This window comes from Sus scrofa, chromosome 4 (assembly GCF_054392235.1).
Source record: "Sus scrofa isolate SSC_HxYL_T2T_F1_AM1 chromosome 4, Sscrofa_HxYL_maternal_Yorkshire_Landrace_v2.0, whole genome shotgun sequence".
NCBI classification, from domain to species: Eukaryota; Metazoa; Chordata; class Mammalia; order Artiodactyla; family Suidae; genus Sus; species Sus scrofa.
In genome coordinates this window covers 69,612,470-69,634,930 of record NC_139386.1, presented here as the reverse complement: position 1 = coordinate 69,634,930, position 22,461 = coordinate 69,612,470, and the positions used below count along the sequence as shown (strand labels likewise).

Below are 22,461 nucleotides of genomic sequence, written 5' to 3'. Positions count from 1 at the left end.
TCCAAATAATTCTGTTTGGTGCTAAACAAACCATTAACAGGTATTTGTCATGTGACAGGGGAGGGGTAGAAACTAAGGATTTTAACATGAATCCAAATAAAGATGGGAACTTAATTCATATCTGAACACTTGCTACAAACTAATGAAGCTCAGGCAGCATTTTTAAAGAATTTATTCTGTTAAGAAACATAACAGGGGACAGCCACAAACATATTACAGTCAGGGCCCCGAGGAGGCAAAGATAGAGAAAAAGCCTCCTTTTTTGTGTGTGTCTTTTTGCCTTTTCTAGGGCCACTCCTGCGGCATATGGAGGTTCCCAGGGTAGGAGTCCAACCGGAGCTGTAGCCGCCAGCCTACACCATAGCCACAGCAACACCAGATCTGAGCCGCGTCTTCAACCTACACCACAGCTCACGGCAACGCTGGATCCTTAACCCACTGAGCAAGGCCAGGGACCGAACCCGCAACCTCATGGTTCCTAGTCGGATTCGTTAACCACTGCGCCACAATGGGAACTCCGTCCTTTTGAATTCACCTGAACTCCATTCTTGTTAGAAACTGTAAAACACATTTCTGCAAAGGAGTTCCCGTCGTGGCGCAGTGGTTAATGAATCCGACTAGGAACCATGAGGTAGCAAGTTCGATCCCTGGCCTTGCTCAGTGGGTTAAGGATCTGGCATTGCCATGAGCTGTAGTGTAGGTTGCAGATGCGGCTCGGATCCTGTGTTGCTGTGGCTCTGGCGTAGGCCGGTTGGCTACAGCTCTGATTGGACCCCTAGCCTGGGAACCTCCATATGCTGCAGGAGCGGCCCTAGAAAAGGCAAAAAGACAAAAACAAAAAACAAAAAACATTTCTGCAAAGGATGTTAATACCACAACCAAGAACTCTGGCAAATTCTGCTAATTGGTCAGTTCCACTACTCTGTGTCTCATCTCAATATAAGCATCACTTTTCCCCACAAGACACACCCATAAACAAGAAATATCCTCAAAATCTCTAAAGGCTAGTTAGTAGTCTTCATGAAACTTCATGTGGGCATAGAAAGCGTCTTGATTGGGGAGGGTCTTGCCACAGATGCTACAGGAACAGCTGTCATCCTCCTTGTGTGAACGCCGGACATGGCTGTCGTGCGCGGCGTGGGACGCAAAAGATTTACCACAGTACTTGCATTTGAAGGGCTTCTCCCCGGAGTGCTGCCTGATGTGGGTGCGGAGTATACTAGAGGCAGTGAACTTCTGCAGAGAACAGAAAGCAGAAGAAAAAAGGACAACTTCATCAGCTGGACAACAAGGGGTTAATTTTAATTTCATTGTTCTGAGTTCACCAATCAATGGACCTTGGGTTTTTTGTTTGTAAGCTTTTCTTTTTTTTTCTTTCTTTTTTTGGGGGGTCTTTTTGCCTTTTTCTAGGGCCGCTTCCGCAACATATGGAGGTTCCCAGGCTAGGGGTTGAATCAGAGCTATAGCAGATGGCCTACACCACAGCCACAGCAACGTGGGATCTGAGCCTCGTCTTCGACCTACGCCACAGCTCACGTAAACGTCGGATCCTTAACCCACTGAGCCAGGCCAGGGATCAAACCTGCAACCTCATGGTTCCTAGTCGGATTCCTTAACCACTGAGCCACGACAGGAACTCCCATAAGGATGCTCACATTGCCCTGTTACAGCCACACCTAGTTCCCTCCTACTCCTACTTTTTTCTTAAGCCCTGGCAATCGCTAATCTGTACTCTATTTCTGGAATTTTATTACTTCAAGAAGGCTTTGTAGACAGAAGCATATACTGTATGTAACCTTTGGGGATGGGCCGTTTGCACGCGGCATAATTCTCTGCAGATTCATAAGGCAGTTTTGTGTACAGACAGCTCATCCTTTTTTATTGCTGAAGTGTGTTCCACAGTGTGAGGTTCTGCTGTCTGTTTAATCACTTAGCCATTGAGAGACACTCAGGTTTTTTCCAGTTTGGGGCATCTATGAATAAAGCTGCTATATATTTTTTGGGGATGTGGGGGAATCCTTTCACATAATGACCATCTTATTTATTTATTTATTTATTTATTTTAGGACTGCACCCATGGCATATGGAATTTCCCAGGCTAGGGGTCAAACCAGAGCTGCACCTGCCGGCCTAAGCCACAGCAACACCCGATCTGAGGCGCATCTGTGACCTACACCATAGCTCATGGCAACTCTGGGTGCTTAACCCCCTGAGTGAGGCCAGGGATCGAACCTGTGTCCTCACGGATGCTAGTCAGATTCCTTTCCGCTGAACCATGACAAGAACTCCAAAGCTGCTGTTTGTGTACAGTTTTTAGTGTGAACCCATAAACCTTCATTTCTCTAGGATAAGAGCCCAGAAGAGCGATTGCTGGGTTGTGTGGTAGTTACAAGTTTAGTTCTTAAAGAAACTGCCAGTGCTCCAGAGTGGCTGTGAACCATTTTAGATTCCCAAGTACTTTGTTGTTTTTGAAATTTTTTATATGTTTTTTTACTTTTTTGTCTTTTCAGGGCAAATGGAACAAACTCAAGTCCTCATGGTTCCTAGTCGGATTTGTTTCCACTGAGCCACCACGGGAACTCCAGTACTTTGTTGTTTTTGTGTCTTTTTGTTATCATTTTTTTTCTTTCCCTTACTTATAACTTTTCCCCTAATTCACTTCAGTACTTTGCTCGACCTTTGTAATTTTCAAATATTTATTAGAGATATAATGACTCCATGAGGGGGGCACTGACAGTGATAACAAAACACTAGGTTAAATCAGTGACCTTGGGTTTGGGGAGCAGGGACTAGGAGAAAAGCACTCAATGCTGGGGTATCAGGGCACATGTGGGGTTGGGCCACTGCCCAGTAAGGAGCACAGGTATAGGTGCCAGGATGCCCAGACAAGGACAGTCTCCAGCAGCTGAAGTACCAGAGTCTCACACAGAGGTCAGAATGCCAAACAGTTCATTGATGCCCCAAGGGCATTGATTCCCCCCTTGCAGGCATCTCTAGTTCCCAGGTTAACTACAAGTCCAAGGTGAGGATCAGAATGAGAAGGCCAGGAATAGGAGAGGCACTGGAATATTCTGTCCCTGCTCTGGAAATCCTGCAGCAGAGCATTTATCCCTCAGATTGAATCCTTGTCCACCCAAATCCATGGCCGCTTGCCTTAGGTGCTGGTTCCACATGGTCTAGTAAGTAAGTCATCCCTGGTTTTTTAATTTTTTTCATTTGTTTTGGCTGTGCCTATGGCATGCAGAAGTTCCCAGGCCAGGGATTGAACCTGTGCCACAGCAGTGACAACACTGGATCCTTAAGCCACTGAGACACCAGGGAACTCCCTTTTTCTACACGGATTATTTCCATTCTATTGACACAATTTCTTTAGTGGAATTCCTTTCCCTACACCTGATGGACTTTTTTTTTTTTTGTCTTTTTGCTATTTCTTGGGCCGCTCCCAAGGCATATGGAGGTTCATATAGAGGTTCCCAGGCTAGGGGTTGAATCAGAGCTGTAGCCACTAGCCTATGCCAGATCCATAGCAACGCGGGATCCGAGCCGCGACTGCAACCTACACCATAGCTCATGGCAATACCGGATCGATAACCCACTGAGCAAGGGCAGGGACCGAACCCACAACCTCATGGTTCCTAGTCAGATTCGTTAACCACTGTGCCACGACGGGAACTCCACGCCTGGTAGACTTTTATTCCTGTTTTATTCCTCTTAGGGAAGTTTAGAAGTCACCTTAAGAGAGCCTATATTCCTGTTACGGCTATTATTATTAACAAATATAAATGACTCAATGATAGAAACAACAAATTCCAGTGCTATCCAATTTGGTGGTCACCAGCAACCAAGACTGGGGCTACTGAGCCTTTGAAATGTGGCCAGTGCCACCAAGTTACTAAAATTTCCAACTACCATCAGCTATATTAAAAAAATTAAAAAAAAAAATTTTGGAGTTCCCATCATGGCTCAGTAGTTAACAAAGCCGACTAGTATCCATGAGGACACAGGTTCGATTCCTGGCCTTGCTCAGTGGGTTGAGGTTCTGGCGTTGCTATGAGCTGTGGTGTAGGCCGCAGATGAGGCTTGGAGCTGGGGTTGCTGTAGCTGTGATGTAGGCCAGCAGCTATAGCTCAATTCAGCCCCTAGCCTGGGAACCTCTACATGCTGTGAGTGCAGCCCTAAAGACAAAGGACAAAAAAAAAAAAAATTGATTGCCACATACGGTTAATGGCTAAATAGACAGCACAGGTATATATAATACATAACCAAAATAGTGTGTATCATCATATATATATATATATGTGTGTGTGTGTGATCAATTTATCACTACAATAATATCAGCAGCACTTAAGAGTCCATGCTCTGAAATACTACCTAATCATGTCTGCTACAGGTCTCTGTAAATTTAGGGTCTAATTTATGACACATTCCCTAAATGCCAATTTGGCAACAGGAGGTTGAATCTGATCATCGTAAGCAAACATGAGCCTATATGGTGGAGGAAATGGGGATTGGGCTGACAATGAATTAATTTACCAAGAACTCATTATCAGCCAGGCTTTATGGTACAAGTTCTTATCCATGGACACCCGAATAAGACTCAAGGAAGAGCTTTTATTTTATTTATTTATATTTTTTTTGGCTTTTTTTGGCTTTTTGCTATTTCTTTGGGCCGCTCCCGCGGCATATGGAGGTTCCCAGGCTAGGGGTTGAATCAGAGCTGTAGCCACCGGCCTACGCCAGAGTCACAGCAACGCGGGATCTGAGCCGCGTCTGCAACCTACACCACAGCTCACGGCAACGCCGGATCGTTAACCCACTGAGCAAGGGCAGGGACCGAACCCGCAACCTCATGGTTCCTAGTAGGATTCGTTAACCACTGCGCCACGACGGGAACTCCCTTTACATTTTATTTATTTATTTATTTATTTATTTATTTGCTAGGAGGAGCTTTTAAAAGAAAGTTGCAGGGGAGTTCCTATTGTGGCTCATCAAGTTAAGAATCTGACTCTTATCCATAAGTAGGCAGGTTCAATCCCTGGCCTCACTCAGGAGGTCAAGGATCCGGCACTGCTGTGAGCTGTGGTGTAGGTTACAGATGCAGCTCGGATCCCACATTGCTGTGGCTATGGTGTAGGCCAGCAGCTGTAACTCCAACTGGACCCCTAGCCTGGGAACTTCCATATGCTTCCTAAAAAGAAAAAAAAAAAAAAGTTTCAAGAGCTCCCTGGTGGCTCAGTGGATTAAGAATCTGGCATTGTCACTGCTGTGGTGCAGGTTTGATCCCTGGGCTGGGAATTTTTCTATGCCTTGGATGCAGCCCAAAAAGTAAAGAAATAAAATTGAGAAAGACCCACTTACCTTTGTACAATACACACACTGGTAGGGTCTGTCTCCAGAGTGGACTCTCATGTGCTTGTTTAGGCTGGAAGATTGAGAGAAACATTTCCCACACGTAGAACACTAAGACGAAAAAGAAAAACAGTTGAGGAGAGTTCCCATCGTGGCTCAGTGGTTAACGAATCCGACTAGGAACTATGAGGTTGCGGGTTCGATCCCTGGCCTTGCTCAGTGGGTTAAGGATCCTGCGTTACTGTGGCTCTGGCGTAGGCTGGCGGCTACAGCTCCGATTAGGCCCCTAGCCTGGGAACCTCTACATGCCGCAGGAGCGGCCCAAGAAGTGGCAAAAAGACAAAAAAAGAAAAGAAAAGAAAACAGTTGAAACCACATTTTCCCTTAACAGGCTAATATCACCATTATGTTTATCTGAGGGGGAGCGAACTGCTGTATTTATTCTGTGTACATCCCAAGGCAGAAGATAACAGGTAGAATCTGGACACACTGACTCTGGTCCAGAGGCTGTTCAGTATGGGTGGAGTCTTTGGGTGTCAGCTGCTTCCAACGGATAATGTGGGAAGGGACAAGGACTGGGGTTATAAGAGAGGCCTGAATTTATCCTGCTCCAACGAGTAGCTGTGTGACCAGAACAACTCAGTTCAACTTGGAATCTTGGTTTCCCCGATTTGTCTCATGGGCAAAATACCTTCCTCACAGGCTATGAATAGATTGTAAGCCAGGGTTCCCGTGGCAGCACCGCAGTAACGAACCTGGTGATGTGTATCCATGATGATGTGGGTTCGATCCCTGGCCTTGTTCAATGGGTTAAGGATCCCACATTGCCCTGAGCTTTGGTGTAGGTCACAGACATGGCTTGGATCCTATGTTGCTCTGGCTGTGGCTTAGTCCAGCAGCTGCAGCTCCGATTTGACCCCAAACCTGGGAACTTACATGTGCCGTGGGTGTAGCCCTAAAAAGACAATCAATAAATAAATTGCAAGCCCCTAGCAATGAATTCAACAAGCGTTTATAGGGAACCTCTCAATACTGTACAGATATGGAGTGCGGGTGGGGCCAAATGTGGAGACCATGATAGCAATGCACCTGGCAGAAGACCCAAGACCTGTACCTACAAGAAAAAGGTAGTATTTGGGGGATCCGCTTGCTATGAACAGTTCCTGTCATTTCTCTGTGCTCTTGACTCTGATGCCTCCTGTCAAATCTTCTCAGCAATTCTGAACCAGTAAAGGAATCTACTGTGTCTCTGTGCCCTGCTCCCCAGATGTCCTTATGGGCACGAGCGGAAAAGCGGGTTATTTTAATTTGTTTTTAGTTTTTATTTATTTTTTATTTTTTCTGTCTTTTTGTCCTTTTAGGCCCGCACCCACGCATATGGAGGTTCCCAGGCTAGGGCTCTGATCCGATCTGTAGCTGCTGGCCGATACCACAGCCACAGCAACACAGGATCCAAGCCATGTCTTCGACCTACACCACAGCTCAAGGCAATGCCCGATCCTTAACCTACTGAGTGAGCAAGGCCAGGGATGGAACCTGAAACCTCATGGTTCCTAGTCAGATTCGTTTCCACTGCATCATGATGGCAACTCTGAAAAGTGGGTATTTTAGATGATGGGACTTTGAGGTTGAATTGTATCTATCTACCTATCTATTTTTTATTTTTTTAATTTTTGTCTTTTTGCTATTTCTTTGGGCCGCTCCCGCGGCATATGGAGGTTCCCAGGCTAGGGGTCGAATCAGAGCTGTAGCCGCCAACCTACGCCAGAGCCACAGCAACGCGGGATCCGAGCCGCATCTACAACCTACATCACAGCTTACGGCAACGCCAGATCGTTAACCCACTGAACAAGGGCAGGGACCGAACCCTCGACCTCACGGTTCCTAGTCGGATTCGTTAACCACTGCGCCACGACGGGAACTCCTATTTATTTATTTAAAAATTGTTTTCTTTTTTCTTTTCGCCACCCACAGCACATAGAGTTCCCGGGCCAGGGATCAGATCCGAGCCACAAATGTGACTATGCCACAGCTGTGGCAACATGGGGTCCTTCAACTCTCTGGGCCAAGCCAGGGATCGAGTCTGTGTTCTGGGTCTGCAGACATGCTGCCAAATCCCATTGGGCCACAGCAGGAACTCCATGAGGTTGATTTTTATTTTTTATTTATATATTTTTTAGGGCTGCAGGTGTGGCATATGGGGTCAGATCGGAGCTGCAGATGCTGGCCTACACCACAGCCACAGCAACCAACAACGCCAGATCTGAGCCATGGCTGAAACTTACATCGCAGCTCATAGCAATGCGGGATCCTTAATCCACTAGCAGGGCCAGGGACAGAACCTTCGTCCTCAAGGATACTAGTCGGGTTGTTACCAGTGAACCACAACAGGAACTCCTTCCATGGGTTTGATTTTTAAAGTCTTCTCTAATTTTTCTGTACTATGAAGTTCTAATAATGAACATGTATTATCGTTAGTTAAGCAAAAAAGGTCGGATGTTGAATTAATATTGCAAAAAGAGTAGATCAATTATAAAAGGGCAGCAATTAGAACGTGAATCTGCTCTTGGAAATTAAAATAAACAACAAAAAAGTATAGACTAGAAATAGTGTATGTAATGGACTCAGCTGACAGCTAAAGGTCGAGAATCCTTTTTTTTTTTTTAGGGCCACACCCGAGGCATATGGAGGGTCCCAGGCTAAGAGTTGAATCCGAGCTGCAGCCGCTGGCTTATGCCAGAGCCATAGCAAAGCCGGATCCGAGCCACGTCTGCAACCTACACCACAGCTCACTGCAACGCCGGATCTTTAACCCACTGAGCGAGGCCAGGGATCAAACCCACAACACCACCGTTCCTAGTCGGATTTGTTTCCACTACGCCACAACGGGAACTCCTAAAAACCAAATATCTGATGTAAAAAAAACTAAGGGTGTGGAGTTCCCGTCATGGCACAGCAGGTCTGGCGTTGCCGTGAGTTGTGGTTTAAGGTCACAGATGCGACTCAAATCCTGTGTTCCTGTGGCTGTGGTGCAGGCCAGCGGCAACAGCTCTGATTAGATCCCTAGCCTGGGAACCTCCGTATGCCTGGGGTGCAGCCCTCTAAAGACAAAATAAAATAAAATAGAATAGAATAGAATAGAATAGAATAGAATAAAATAGAATAAAATAAAATAGAATAAAATAAAATAGAATAAAATAAAATAAAATAAAATAAAAAAAATAAAATAAGGGTGGGTAAGGAGTTCACTGGTGGCCTAGTGGTTAGGATTTGGTGCTTTCACTGCTCCAGCCTGTGTTCAATCCCTGGTCTGGTAACTGAGATCCCACATCAAGCTGCTGCATGATGAGGCCAAATAATATAAAATTAAAATAAGGCTGGGGAACTCTCAGAGAAATGCTAATGAAAAAAATTAAAAGTTAAGTACAGGGAGGCTGATTCAACCTAATATTTGGCCAAAAAGATCCCAGGAGAGAACAAAAACCTGAAGACAGATGACAGCCAAGGGCAAAAAAAAGAATTCCTTTGCGCTTAGGACTTGTGTCTCCCAATGGAAAGAATACTTTGTCTTTCACTGATTACAAAGCAAGAGGAAAAAAAGAAAGAAAAAGACATCTAATTTAACACATTTTGTTAAAATTTCAGAACTCCAAAGTTAAAGAACAATTTTCACAAAGCTCGGAAACTGGTTTCTTACAGAGAAATAAGAACCAGATTGGCAACAAATGCTAGAAGAAAATGGAATGATTCTTTGAAAGTTCCATGGGAAATTATTTCTATCTAAAGTTACATATCCAACTAAAATATATGTGAGCTCTCTGGGCATATACCCAGACAAAACTATAATTCAAAAAGATATATATGTATATGCACCCCTATGTTCACAGCAGTATTTTTTACTATATAAACATGGAAAAAACCTAAATGTCCATTGACAGATAAGTGGATAAAGAAGTGGTATATATGTACAATGGAATATTATTCAGCCATTAAAAGGATGAAGATTTGCCATTTGCAGCAACATGGATGGACCTAGAGATTAGATTAGCATACTAAGTGAAGTAAGTCAGAGAAAGACAAATACCACGTGATGTCACTTGTATTTGGGATCTAAAACAGGACACAAAGGAATAAATCTACAAACCAGAAAGAGACTCACAGACAGAGAACAGACCTGTGGTTGCCAAGGGGGAGTGGGAGGGAGTGGGATGGACTGGGAGTCTTGGGTTAATAGATGCAAGCTATTGCATTTGGAGTGGATGAACAATGAGATCCTGCTGCAGGGCACAGAGAACTATATATCCAGTACCTTATGATGGGACATGATGGAGGATAATGAGAAAAAGAATGTATCTATCTGGGTGACTGGTCACTTTGCTGTGGAGCAGAAATTGACTGAATACTGTAAACCAAGTATAATGGAAAAAATAAAAATCATTTAAAATAAATTTTTGTGGGAGTTCCTGTCGTGGCGCAGTGGTTAACAAATCTGACTAGGAACCCTGAGGTTGCGGGTTCGATCCCTGGCCTTGCTCAGTGGGTTAAGGATCCGGCATTGCCGTGATCTGTGCCGTAGGTTACAGACTCGGTTCGGATCCATTGTTGCTGTGGTTCTGGCGTAGGCCAGCGGCTAAGGCTCTGATTCGACCCCAGCCTGGGAACCTCCATATGCCGTGGGAGCGGCCCAAGAAGTGGCAAAAAGACCAAAAAAAAATATAAATGAATAAATAAAAATAAAAACAAACAAACAAATAAATAAATAAATTTGTGTGTGTGTTTTCTTGCCTTTTCTAGGGCCGCTTCCCAAGGCACATGGAGGTTCTCTGGCTAGGGGTCGAATCGGAGCCGTAGCCATGGGCCTACACCAGAGCCACAGCAACGCCGGATCTAAGCTGCATCTGAGACCTACACCACAGCTCACGGCAGCACCGGATCCTCAACCCACTGAGCAAGGCCAGGGATCAAACCCACAACCTCATGGTTCCTAGTCGGATTCATTAACCACTGCACCACAACTGGAACTCCTAAAATAAAAAAACCTTTAAGAAGAATTTTTGCTCGATCTGAAACCCAGAGTTAAAAGGTATCTATAGTCATGAGGAAGGGTCAGACCACTCAGGAAGATACTGACCAAATTTCAGAACACTGAGTTTAAGACAACACAGTAAAAAATTACAAAAAAAACTCCAAACCCAAACCAAGATAAAAAAGACAACTCCTCTCTTGAAGCCCAGGTTATTATTACCAACTTCCACCCCTTCTATCATTCCTGTTATCTGTGGGACCTCCTGGTCTACCATCTGCCCTTCCTCGAACCCCAAACCAAGAGTCACCATGATCCTCAGTGTTTAGGCAAATGACCCACATAACATCCGAGTGGACATTTTTTTATCTGACTCATATAACATTTTCCTGCCCTCTACTCTAGCCAGAAAGCAAAACGAAACAAACCCAAACTAATCCTGTAGCTTGAGCTTTTTGGGGATTGCACTCATGCCACAGCAGTGACAATGCTGGGTCCTTAACCCACTGAGCCATAAGGGAACTCTAGCTCGTGCTTTTTAAACAAACATCCTTTGGAATTCCCATGATGGCGCAGCGGAAACGAATCTGACTAGGAATCATGAGGTTTCGGGTTTGATCCCTGGCCTTGATCAGTGAGCTAAGGATCCAGCATTGCTGTGAGCTGTGGTGTAGGCCAGCGGCTACAGCTCCGATTAGACTCCTAGCCTGGGAACTGCCATATGCCATGGGAGCGGCCCTAGAAAAGGCAAAAAGACAAAAAATATAAAAATAAAATAAAGTCCAGTTGATTTATAAGGCTGTGGGGCCTTGTAGGGAGTGAGGCCAAGGATTGAACCCACAACCTCATGGTTCCTAGTCGGATTTGTTAACCACTGAGCCACAGGTGGGAACTCCTCAACTGTAATTTAATTTAAAAAAATTAAAAAACAAAAAAACAAAAAAACAAAAAACTGGGGCTTCAAGGAGTCCTGACAGCGAGGGAACCCAACCCAATCCATCTTTCTGCACCCAAGCCCCATCCTCTTTCTCCTAATTAGGACCAATGGTAGCCGGCACTCTTGCACCAAACCTGGCAAAGTGACCAGGTATCCAGAATGGTGGACAATGGCTCCCTAAGGCCACTATTGCCTTTCTTCCTTACAAAGTCCCTGGCACACCATAGAGGCCATCCATCCTTTGGACCTCGTCTATGCTTCATCCTCGCCTGGAGCGCCTGCACACATCACGGAGCCAGGTATAGTAACCTAAACCCCTGGGCCAGGCTCCTTTCCTGCCGGGAATGTCTCAACCCTTTCCCCTCCCCAACCAACTCCGCCTCCAATATAAACCAGACACCCTCCTGTCCTTCGAGACTCAGCTCTCAGCCACCTGTCTATGAAGCTTTTCATAACCCATGTGTCCAGCTAGGAGGACACAGTTCCTCTGTCCCCCATCAACCAGGTATCTCAGTCTTTACACCCGGACATCATGGTACACTTTCTGGGGTTGTCAATCTGCCTTTTTTTAAAAAAATTTTGTCTTTTAGGGTGGCACCTGCGGCATATGGAAGCTTCCTCCCACCCCCTGACTTGGTGGGGTCAAATCGGAGCTATAGCTATTGGCCTACACCACAGCCACAGCCACGCCAGATCGGAGCTGCATCTGTGACCTACATCACAGCTCACAGCAATGCTGGATCCTTAACCCACTGAGCAAAGCCAGGGATCGAACATGCATCCTCACGGATGCTAGTCAGATTCATTTCCCCTAAACCACAATGGGAACCCCGTCAATCTGCATTTTTGACTAGACCACTCCCCCCCTGCCCTGGTGATCTTAGCCATTGAAGAGCCACTGTTTTAACCAGTGCCACCCAAACCCAGCTAGAGCAACAGGTCAATCATGTCCCTTTTTATTAAGGCTACTGTTGTTGACCGAGAGAGCTCTATAGCATTAAAACCCAGGGCCCGTTGATTGTAGAACACAGAACTTGTGTCAATGAGCGCCAGTAACCATGAAATTAACCCCTTCGTGCAAATGGTTGTCCAGCTGATGAGAGTTTCCTTTTTCTTCTGCTTTCTGCCCTCCACAGACTCTGTCCTGTCTGGCCTGGGTCCCAGCAACTTGTATACAGGAGGCCCTTGGTATGTGCTCAGGGGTTTGGGAAGAAACAGGAAAAGCAGTGTTGGAGTGGCGGGTGGGCTCACTCTTACCTGAGAGCAGGGATCACCTTGACTCTTACCTTGTGGGGTCGGTGCTTCTCATGGACGTGAAGGATATGGATCCGGAGCCGGTCTCTCTTCTCAAAGGATCGTCTGCACAAATTACAGGGAAATTTCCTGTCACCCTTGTCCACACAGGGGGTGTACTTGAGATGCTTGTCTCTGTAATATTTGTAGGTAAATACTTTTCCACATCTTTCACATCTGTACCCTTCTGCAGACTCTGTCAAACACAGGGGAATAAGGGCCAGTGGCTTGGTCAGCTACCTTCCTTCAGTCTTATTTTCTTTAAGACAACTTTTAAAACCTTTTGTTACAGAAAATTTAAAACATATACCAAAGTTGGAGTTCCCATCGTGGCTCAGCGGTAACGAACCTGACTAGGATCCATAAGGATGCGGGTTAGATCCCTGGCCTTGCTCAGTGGGTTAAGGATCGGCATTGCCATGAGCTGTGGTGTAGGTCACAAAAATGGCTCAGAACCCGAGTTGCTGTGGCTGTGGTGTAGGCTGGCAGCCACAGCTCCGATTCGACCCCTACACTAAGAACGTCCCTTTGCCGCAGGTGCAACCCTAAAATGACAAGAAAAAAAGAAAAACAAAACCAAAGTCAAAATGATACAATCAACTCTCATGTACCCAGACCCCGAACTTTGACAGTGACCAACTCATTTGTGTCACTTCCCTCCATAGTGGGTTTTTTTGATTTTTTTTTTTTTTGTCTTTTTTTTTTTTTTAGGGCTGCTCCTGAGGCATATGGAGGTTCCCAGGCTAGGGGTCTAATCGGAGCTGTAGTCACCAGCCTACGCCACAGCCACAGCAATGCAGGATCCGAGCCACGTCTGCAACCTACACCACAGCTCACGGCAATGCCGGATCCTTAACCCACTGATCAAGGCCAGGGATCGAACCTGCAACCTCATGGTTCCTAGTCAGATTTGTTAACCACTGCGCCACGACAGGAACCCAGTTTTTTTGATTTTTATTTTCGGCTGCACCCACAGCTCATGATAGTTCCCAGGCCAGGAATCAAACCTGTTCCTCATCAGCAGCTGGAGCTGCTGCAGTGACAATGCCAGATCCTTAACCTGCTGAGCCACCAAGGAACTCCTTACAGTGGATTATTTTTAATACTAATTTCTCATTTGGTTCATCAGCACTTCAAATCATAATCTTGAAAAGATAATGACTTTAAAAAAATCATAACTCTAAAGTCACTGTCATACCTAAAGAGTTAACCCTTATTCCTTAATAGAAATACATATATTAATGTATATAAATATACAATGTACATTATTGTAGTCAGTTGGTTCAATGTCAAATTCAAAGCCACCATATTGTCTGCGGTTGCTCTGTCTTTTCAATCTCTTAAGCTATAGGTTCTCCCTCCCTTTTGAAGTACATTTGAAGCCCTTCCCCAGCCCTATTTAAGAGCAAGTCATTCTCTCCTTGATCATGTTCCCGACTGGCGTCATGTACAAATACCCACTATATTTGTCCCTTTTTGATCAGCCTGGGCTCCAAGTTCAAAGCCGTTTACCCAGGACCTTAAAGGGCATCCGAGCTTCTTCCCAGGCCAGGGATCGAACCCACACTGCAGCAGTGGCAACATCAGACTCTTAACCTACTGAGCCACCAGGGAACTCCAGACATGCTTTTAGCTTATATTCACTTCTCTGAAATTTGAGGAAAGATTCCAGAACTAGAATCTTCATGTATAAAGTAAGGATGACCACATCTTGCCTTCCCTGATACATATAGGGTTACTGTGATGATTCCTTTGATCCTAACACACTTATTGAGTGATACCGTCCTGGAGCCACAGACAAGACTGAGAACGGTTAAGTCTGGTTTTACAGAGGAACGGGGCGGGGGGAAGAGGTTAGAGAGGGTGCAACCGACTCTAGCCGAGGAGGTGCCAGGCTCAGGGGTGTCTATGTGTTGGGGGGGCAGGGAGAGAACTGGGGCCACCTACAAAAGCATCCCCTGCCGAGGACACTCTGGATTCCAGAGGATCAAGTGGCTTTGACTGTGAATGCATCTCTGAAACCTCATTGGCCCCAGGGAGAGAGAGGAGAGCCGGAAGAGAGTTTCTGCAAAGTGCGTAGGTGGAAATCTCTAGCATCAGGATAGCGGGAAAGCCAACCACTGGGCGTTTTGCTGATAACTCTGTCCCATGCACGTGCAACAGGTGGCTAAGGTAATAAATCGTTTTATTAAGTAAAACCCAGGAAGGCAACCACCAGCCCCAGGACCATCCCTGGCCAGGTCCCGTCTATCGCTTTCATTGAGGTGCTAATACTCTCAGAATTCCCCTGCTGAGACAGGTTTGGCTCCAAGCGAGAATTTTCATTGGTTAGAAATACCTGGCCTTCCTGCTTCCTGGGGTGGGAAGGGGGGGCCTACACGACAGACCTTTACAAATCAAAGCACGAAGGCACCCCGCAATTCAGAGTAAGGGTTCGACCGTGAATTTGCATAAGAACAACCACTTAGCCAGAAATGACAAAGCACCCAGACTAATTAGGCTTCAGCCGCCTACTTTTCTGCTCAGGTCCTCGGAAATATATCTTAACCTAATTTTGTCCTGTTTCTTTTCTTTCTCCCTCCCAGCTCCATCTTTATGACCAAGGGTTTCTCAAGGCCAAAACCGACGCTTTCTGCCCCATTACCATTCGGTTTGGTAAAGATTAAGAGCTGTCTTCACACCTCGCACCCCCACCCATCCAAACACACACTGACTAGGCGCAAAAACTCAAATAACCCGCCCACATAGGGCCCAGGCCCTTCCCTCCCACTCAAGACCCCTTTAAAGGGGAAGATGTCCACCAAGCCTCACCAAAAGCCTTTGAAAAAAGGACCTTTCTTTTCTTTTGAAGGGAGAGAGGCATTTTGATTCTTTCTCTCCTATCCTAAAACACTCCTATGAACGGCAAACGAATGACTTCATCCCTTAGTCTCCCCAACAAATTAGGTTATTTACAAGCTTTCCGCCACAAATGATCCAAAAATACCCGTTGTCATAACAGTAAAAATAAGCATCGGCTATGATTTGGTTAGAAGTGGAGCACAGGGAGTTCCCGTCGTGGCGCAGTGGTTAACGAATCCGACTAGGAATCATGAGGTTGTGGGTTCGGTCCCTGCCCTTGCTCAGTGGGTTAACGATCTGGCATTGCCGTGAGCTGTGGTGTAGGTTGCAGATGCGGCTCCAATACCGCGTTGCTGTGGCTCTGGTGTAGGCTGGCAGCTACAGCTCCGATTAGACCCCTAGCCTGAGAACCTCTATATGCCGCTGGAGCGGCCCAAAGAAATAGCAAAAAGACAAAAAGAAGTGGAGCACAGATAACTGGGGGTTTTCGCCACGGACCATGATAACCCTCAGGCTTATTGCTTATATGATTGTAATCTCTGATGTCTGCATATTATTCCATGCTGATATATCATCATTTACCTGGTAATTATTCTACTATCAGGCATTTTGTGATTTTTCACTAATGTGGATGATGTTATACTAAAAATTCTCGGAGTTCCCATGGTGGCGCAGTGGAAACGAATCAGACTAGTGACCATGAGGTTGCAGGTTCGACCCCTGGCCTCAATAAGCGGCTTGAGGAACCAGTGTTGCTGTGGCTGTGGTATGAGCCAGCAGCTGCAGCTCCGAAGGGACTCCTAGCCTGGGAACCTCCATATGCTGTGGGTGAGGCCCTAAAAAGCCAAAACAAAAAAAAAACAAAAAAAAAATTCTTGTGGACAAAGCTTTTCCTTTTGGACTATTTCCTGTAGATAAATTTCCAGAAGAGTATTACTGATATATCAAACATTATGAACATTTTATTTATTTCTTATTTTTATTTTTTTGTCCCTTTAGGGCCATACCTGCGGCATAAGGAGGTTCCCAGGCTAGGGGTCTAATCGGAGCTGTAGCCACTGGCCTACGCCACAGCCACAGCAACGCCAGGTCCAAGCCATGTCTGCAACCTAGACCACAGCTCATGGCAACACCAGACCCTTAACCCACTGAGCAAGGCTAGGGATCGAACCCACATCCTCATAGATACTAGTCAGGTTTGTAAACAATGAGCCACAAAAGGAACTCCTATGAACATTTTATTTTATTTTATTTATTTTTTTGTCTTTTCTAAGGCTGCATATGGAGGTTCCCAGGCTAGGGGTTGAATCGGAACTGTAGCCACTGGCCTACGCCAGAGCCACAGCAACACGGGATCCGAGCCGAGTCTTCTTCCACCTATACCATAGCTCACGGCAACACCAGATCCTTAACCCACTGAGCAAAGCTAGGGATTGAACCTGCATCCTCTTGGTTCCTAGTCAGATTCCTTAACCACTGCGCCAGGACGGGAACTCCTCCTATGAACATTTTAATAGCTCTGATACAGTGTTAAATTTTTCAAAAGGATGATTATATTTTGTGAGTTACATGCATCTTTCTCTCTCTCTTGTTTTTCTTTTTGGTCACACACTGGCCTGTGGTAGTTCCTGGGCCAGGGATTGAACCTTCTCCTCAGCAATGGCAGGAGGAGGTCTTCTATCTGACTACACCTATTACAGTAATTTGCTTTGTCTTATCCCCATGAATGAGATCACTGGTTCCTAGGGATATAAAAGTAAAAACCAATTGCTCAGAGAGCTTTTTTAAAATGCAAATTCCAGAGGCTAGCTGCCAGAGAGGGGGTGGGTGGTCTTCTAGCTCCTTGCTATTAAAATGTGACCCAGGGACCAGACCTTCAGTATCCCCTGGAGGCTTGATAGAAATGCAGAATCCCAGGTTCCAACCCTGAATGAGAATCTTCATCCTCCCACGATCCCCATGTGTTCACAGCCACATCAAAACTGGAAAGTGTAGGAGTTCCCGTCATGGTGCAGCGGAAACAAATCCGACTAGGAACCATGAGGTTGTGGATTTGATCTCTAGCCTGGCTCAGTGGGTTGGAGATCTGGCTTGCCATAAGCTGTGGTGTAGGTTGCTGACTCAACTCAGATCCTGCGTTGCGGCGGCTGTAGTGTAGGCCAGCAGCTGTAGCTCCAATTTGATCCCTAGCCTGGAAACCTCCATATGCCAAAAGGGTGGCCCTAAAAAGCAAAAAAAAAAAAAAAAAAAAAACCTGGAGAGTGTAGCACTATGCTTCCCAAAGTTGACTGAGACCCATGGTAAGAAAATAAGGTTTTAGGAGTTCCTGCTATGGTGCCATGGGATCCTTTGAGTCTTGGGAGCACTGGGTCACAGGTTCAATCCCCAGCCCTACACAGTGGGTTAAGGATCCGGCATCACCATAGCTGCAACTTAGGTCATGACTGCAGCTCAGATCTGATCCCTGGCCCGGGAACTCCATGTGCTGAGGGGTGGCCAAAAATGAAAAAAAAAAAGAAAGAAATTACACGTTTTATATTGGAGACTTAGCATACACATATCCATTAGAAACAAAACCTCAGCAAACAATGCTTACTTAAGTGAGAGTAGCATCAATATTTTCTATTCTATTTTATTCTTATCCTCTCTCTTTTTTCCGTCTTTAATGCTGGTCTCTACCACCAAATCAATTTCCCACCACATCACGATACTGCAGGCCACCATCTGAAAAACACAGCTGCTCTAAAGCTTTGACTTCAGGAGCGATGTGAGCCCTAACGGCCAGGAATCAGAAGGTGGCTCACCTGAGCAGTGGCTGCATCCATTTAATTCACTTTTGTTTCTCTGGGAGTGAATGAGGGGATAGAAAAGTAAAGAAATAAAGGTCTCGTGGGAGGGATGGGGTGCTTGGGGTTATCAGATACAACTTAGAATAGATTTACAAGGAGATCCTGCTGAGTAGCATTGAGAACTATGTCTAGATACTCATATTGCAACAGAACAGAGGGTGGAAAAAAAAAAGTATACATGTAAGAGTAATTTCATCCCCATGCTGTACAGCAGGAAAAAAAAATTAAAAAATTAAAAAAAGAAAGAAAGAAAAGTCTCCCTTTTTTTTGGCTGCACCTGCAGCATCTTGGGCCAGGGATTGAACCTGAGCCATAGCAGTGACAATGCCGGTCCTTAACCACAAGGCCCCCAGGGAACTCCAAACTAAAGGTATCCTCAGGAACAGGAGTAGCTTTAGCAGCTCTGAAAAGACGAGGGCACCTTCCTCCAGCAGGGTAATGGCCAGCTGGTTAGACACCCTGTTCTGTCCCCTGCCTTAGCCTTTGCGGGGAGAATATCCACAAGCATGTGCAAGGTGCTGTGCCGCGAGAAGAGCCCTGACCTGGCACCCAGAGGGGCTCACTGGGTGAGGCAAAGTCGTGCACTCACCTTCTGAGGGCCCAGATGCCTGCTTCCCCTGCTTTATGACCTGCAGGCTCACAGGAATGTCCAAAAACTTTTCGTAGCAATCTCCATACCACACCAGGAGCTCTTGGTTCTGGTGGATCTCCTTGCAGCTTTCATAGAATATCTGCCCTTGACATTGCACCGCAACTAGGTTCTGCTCCGTGGGGAAACGGGCACAGTTGACATAGGACATCCAGTTCCCAGCACCTCCTTTTCCATCAATAAAGTGGCTCAAATGACCATCTTCAAAAATCTAAATGAAATCCAACAGAAAGGTCGAAAGGTACTTTTTTTTGCTCTAACCTATAAAGTTAATTTATTTATTAAAAATGCAACATTCAAATCTCAACCTTGACCCACTGAAGAGATTTATTAATATTATTCAGCTTAAATAGATTTATTAGTTTAAAAATATCTCTACAGGTGATGTGACATTTTAAAAAGAGTCTTCTTTTGTCACTTCCTTGATTTCCAAATTTCTAGTGAGCATAAGTTAATTTCATAAACAGAGGTAAGGGAAATAGGGGATTACATTTAATTCCACCACTATTGGTTTTATATTTTCTCTAGACTTAGTTTGCGTGTGTATCAACAAAGCCATAATTTAATTCTTTCTCTGCCATTGGCAATTCTACCATCTCTAATGTTTTGTTATTACAGAGAATCCTGTGAAGTCTGGATTTCAGATCATTTTCCTAAATGATAATCCTTGAAGTAGATACTCAGGGCAAGGTAGAATAATCTGATAAATTCTGACAAACTGCAATCCTACCAGCCTGCCTCGGACAGAGTCAAGAGTATGAGTTTTTAAAAATCCTCAAAGGGCAATGTCAAAAATTTTAAATCTGGTTTTAGTCCCTTGGCGTATTCCTCGTACCAGTCTTTAAAGCATTTGGCTTGTGTATACATATAACCCAATGTATCGATTCTTTAAATGTATATTCCATGGCCAATCTTCTGATGAAAATGCCTTAAGGCACCAAAAAATACATAGAATCCGTGCAGAGGTGCAATCCTTTTGGATGGAACATCTGCCTTTCTTTTCCTTTATGTTGCAAAAGAGGCAGCACAGACAGCGGGTTATGGCCCCAAGAGAGACAAAGTCCCCCCTCCCAGAGGAGCAGGGGCCAAGGTTCTTCCCCACCCGCCTCCCTCCCCACTTTCCGCCAACCCCACCGTTAAGAACTTTACCTCCCACATCAGAGAATTGTCTCCGTGGGTCTTGACTTCACTGGCATTGACCACTTTACCCTGAAAGGGTCCAAACCTGACTCCTTTGGCCACGAGGCTATTGCAGAACACACCAAAATGTGCGACCTCACCAAACATCGTCTGCCGCAGGCAGAGACCTAGGAAGATCCCAAGGCAGAAAAGAAAGCCAGTCAGGAAACTGACCGCATTTGCTGGGGAAAAGGATTCCAAGCCAGGAGCCCTGCCTACCTTCCGGGAGCTGAAGGGAGCTGTTATCCAGAGTCTGAGGAAGAGAATCAGACCCTAGAAAAAGACAGGGTTAAATGTTTATGTTTCGATGAAATGTAGTATGAAAGGCTTTCATGCCGAGTTTTCCAACCCACTAGCTGGAGCTCACCATTGTACTCAGTTTTGATGTTACCTGTCTTTTTTCCTGCTCCTTTTACATATGCAATTTCTTATTTGAGACTCCGAAGGAGGCTAGTTGGTTATGCTGTAATTAACCCCCCTTGCACATGTAAGGAACTTGAGAAATCAGAGATAATGCTGATTCGGGCTGAGGTCAGGTGGCTGAGCCGAGACTCCCAGTGTAAAAGGCACGAGGTTCTCATTGAAATACCTCATACTTTCTGCTAGAATCTGAGCCAGCCTGATTAGCCCACAGCACAAACCATTTCTCCCCTCCCCCTCATTCTCACTAAAACCACCTCAGGAGTCGCGGAGTTAAGTAAATGGGGCTGTGAGGTGAGCCTGACCTCTGCAGCTCCATCCTCTCCTGGAAGCCGGGTACACGCCGGATCAGGACCCGCACTGCCTCGAATCCACCTTGAAGCGCCTCTTCGCTGCTCCTGCCTCCTTCCCACCTCTTCTCCCCTCCCACCCAGGTCCTGGATCCTGTGGACTGCCCTTACCAGAGCTGTTGGTGGGGACCAGGAGGCCCGACATCGCGTGGTGCAAGCGGGCTGGGTGCTGAGGGCTGGGAATGACCCCGTACAGAACTAAGTGCAGGTCTTCCTGGGTGAAGTGGTAACGGGGCGATGCCTTTCTCTCTTGGTTCACGAGTTTGGGGCCATCCTCAGAGCGCTCGCCGGGGGAGCCAGGTAACAACTGGGAGGGCTTCGGCCTCTCGGGTAGCAGAGAAGCATCCACTGGGGGCGGCGGAAGGAAAACTTCAGGTCCCCAACACTGGCCACCATCGCTCCGGCCGCCGACCTGGCCCAAGTTTTCGGCGGGGGCGCCCGTGAACTCGCGCGGGCTGTTCAGGAAGTGTGGCACCTCCCTGGGCAGGTGGGGGATCGGGTACCACGTCGGCAGCTTGCTGTACCAGGGCACATCATAGAGCGGCTCCCTCGGCAGCGCCAGCCCGGGGCTCAGCAAGGGAGGCGCTGTCCGGAAGGCGAAGGGGGGCAGAGCCGGGGACGCCGACAGGGCCTCCAGCTGCCGGAAAGGTTGGAAACCCTCCTCCGCCGTGGTGAGGGTGTTCCCGTAATGGCCATAGTGCGGGAAAGGGGTGTAGTAGGCGGCCAGGTGTTGGGGGCTGCTCTGAAGCCTGTCGGGCGGGTAGCACTCCTTGTCCTGGGGACCGGTCTCACCTGGCAGCCGCAGAGCCATCCTGGGCCACCGCGAGCGGTCCGCCTGCGGGAAAAGCAAGCGCAGCCGAGTGAGGGGTGCCGGGCGCTGCGGACATCCCCTCTTGCCACACTTCCACCATCCGAGGCAGCCCCGGGTTGAAGGGAATTGGATACACTTCCCAGTTCAATCCCGAAAGACCTACCCCACCAACAAAACAAAAAGCAGCCATAAATCCGCCCCCCTCCCCCCCAAAAAAAACCCAAAACAAAACGAAAATCTACCGAGATTCCGCCTGACTTCAAGTTCCTGGTAAGTGTCGCCTTTGCCTTCTCTCTCCAAACCCACCTTGACCCAGGACGGCTGGCTTCCAACACCCCCTCTCTACATTCTGCCCAAACCCGGCTCCTGCAAAATCCGTTTCAAGTTCCCTATCCTGCCCTCTTCCTCATCAAAAAAAAATAATAATAAAAAAAAAATAAAAAAAAAATCCTCTTTTCCAGGGTGGGTCGGAGCCGCGGGGTCTTCCCAGCCTCGGGGCTGGGAGCCTAGAGAAAGACCGGGCTGAGCTCGGGCGCAGGCGGCAGCTCCAGGCGCTCCTAGGTCCCTATCCCGGAGGGCAGAGCCAAGAGCTCGGGTAGGATAACGCAGCCGACGCGCTCCCCCAGCCCGGGGACAGGTTCAGGGAGGCCGCCCCGCTGCGAGGCCCAGGGCTGACCCCGCGGGCCCAGGGGACCCGGCTGAGAGGAGGAGGAGGGCGCCACCTTCGGCTCCCCTCGGAGCTCCGCAGCCAGCGCGGGTT

At 46.7% G+C, this 22,461-nt stretch overlaps 1 protein-coding gene across 2 annotated transcripts in view; it reads right to left on the bottom strand.

Annotated features, from left to right (window-relative positions):
• Nucleotides 1–157: 157 nt before the first annotated feature.
• PRDM14 (PR/SET domain 14) overlaps nt 158–22,461 on the bottom strand; it is a 35,015-nt gene continuing 12,711 nt past the window's right edge. The window contains exons 3-10 of one of the 2 annotated variants that reach the window (XM_085022142.1): nt 21,683–21,725; nt 21,002–21,238; nt 20,340–20,393; nt 20,091–20,248; nt 18,882–19,152; nt 12,596–12,798; nt 5,359–5,460; nt 158–1,236 (exon numbers count right to left, since the gene is read on the bottom strand). In XM_085022142.1, the coding sequence (XP_084878268.1) occupies nt 1,009–1,236; nt 5,359–5,460; nt 12,596–12,798; nt 18,882–19,152; nt 20,091–20,248; nt 20,340–20,393; nt 21,002–21,238; nt 21,683–21,701 (1,272 nt within the window). In that variant the 5' untranslated portion in view covers nt 21,702–21,725 and the 3' untranslated portion in view covers nt 158–1,008. Of the gene's footprint in view, nt 1,237–5,358; nt 5,461–12,595; nt 12,799–18,881; nt 19,153–20,090; nt 20,249–20,339; nt 20,394–21,001; nt 21,726–22,461 lie in introns of those variants that run through there. The other variant, XM_021090784.2, reaches the window with a different exon arrangement.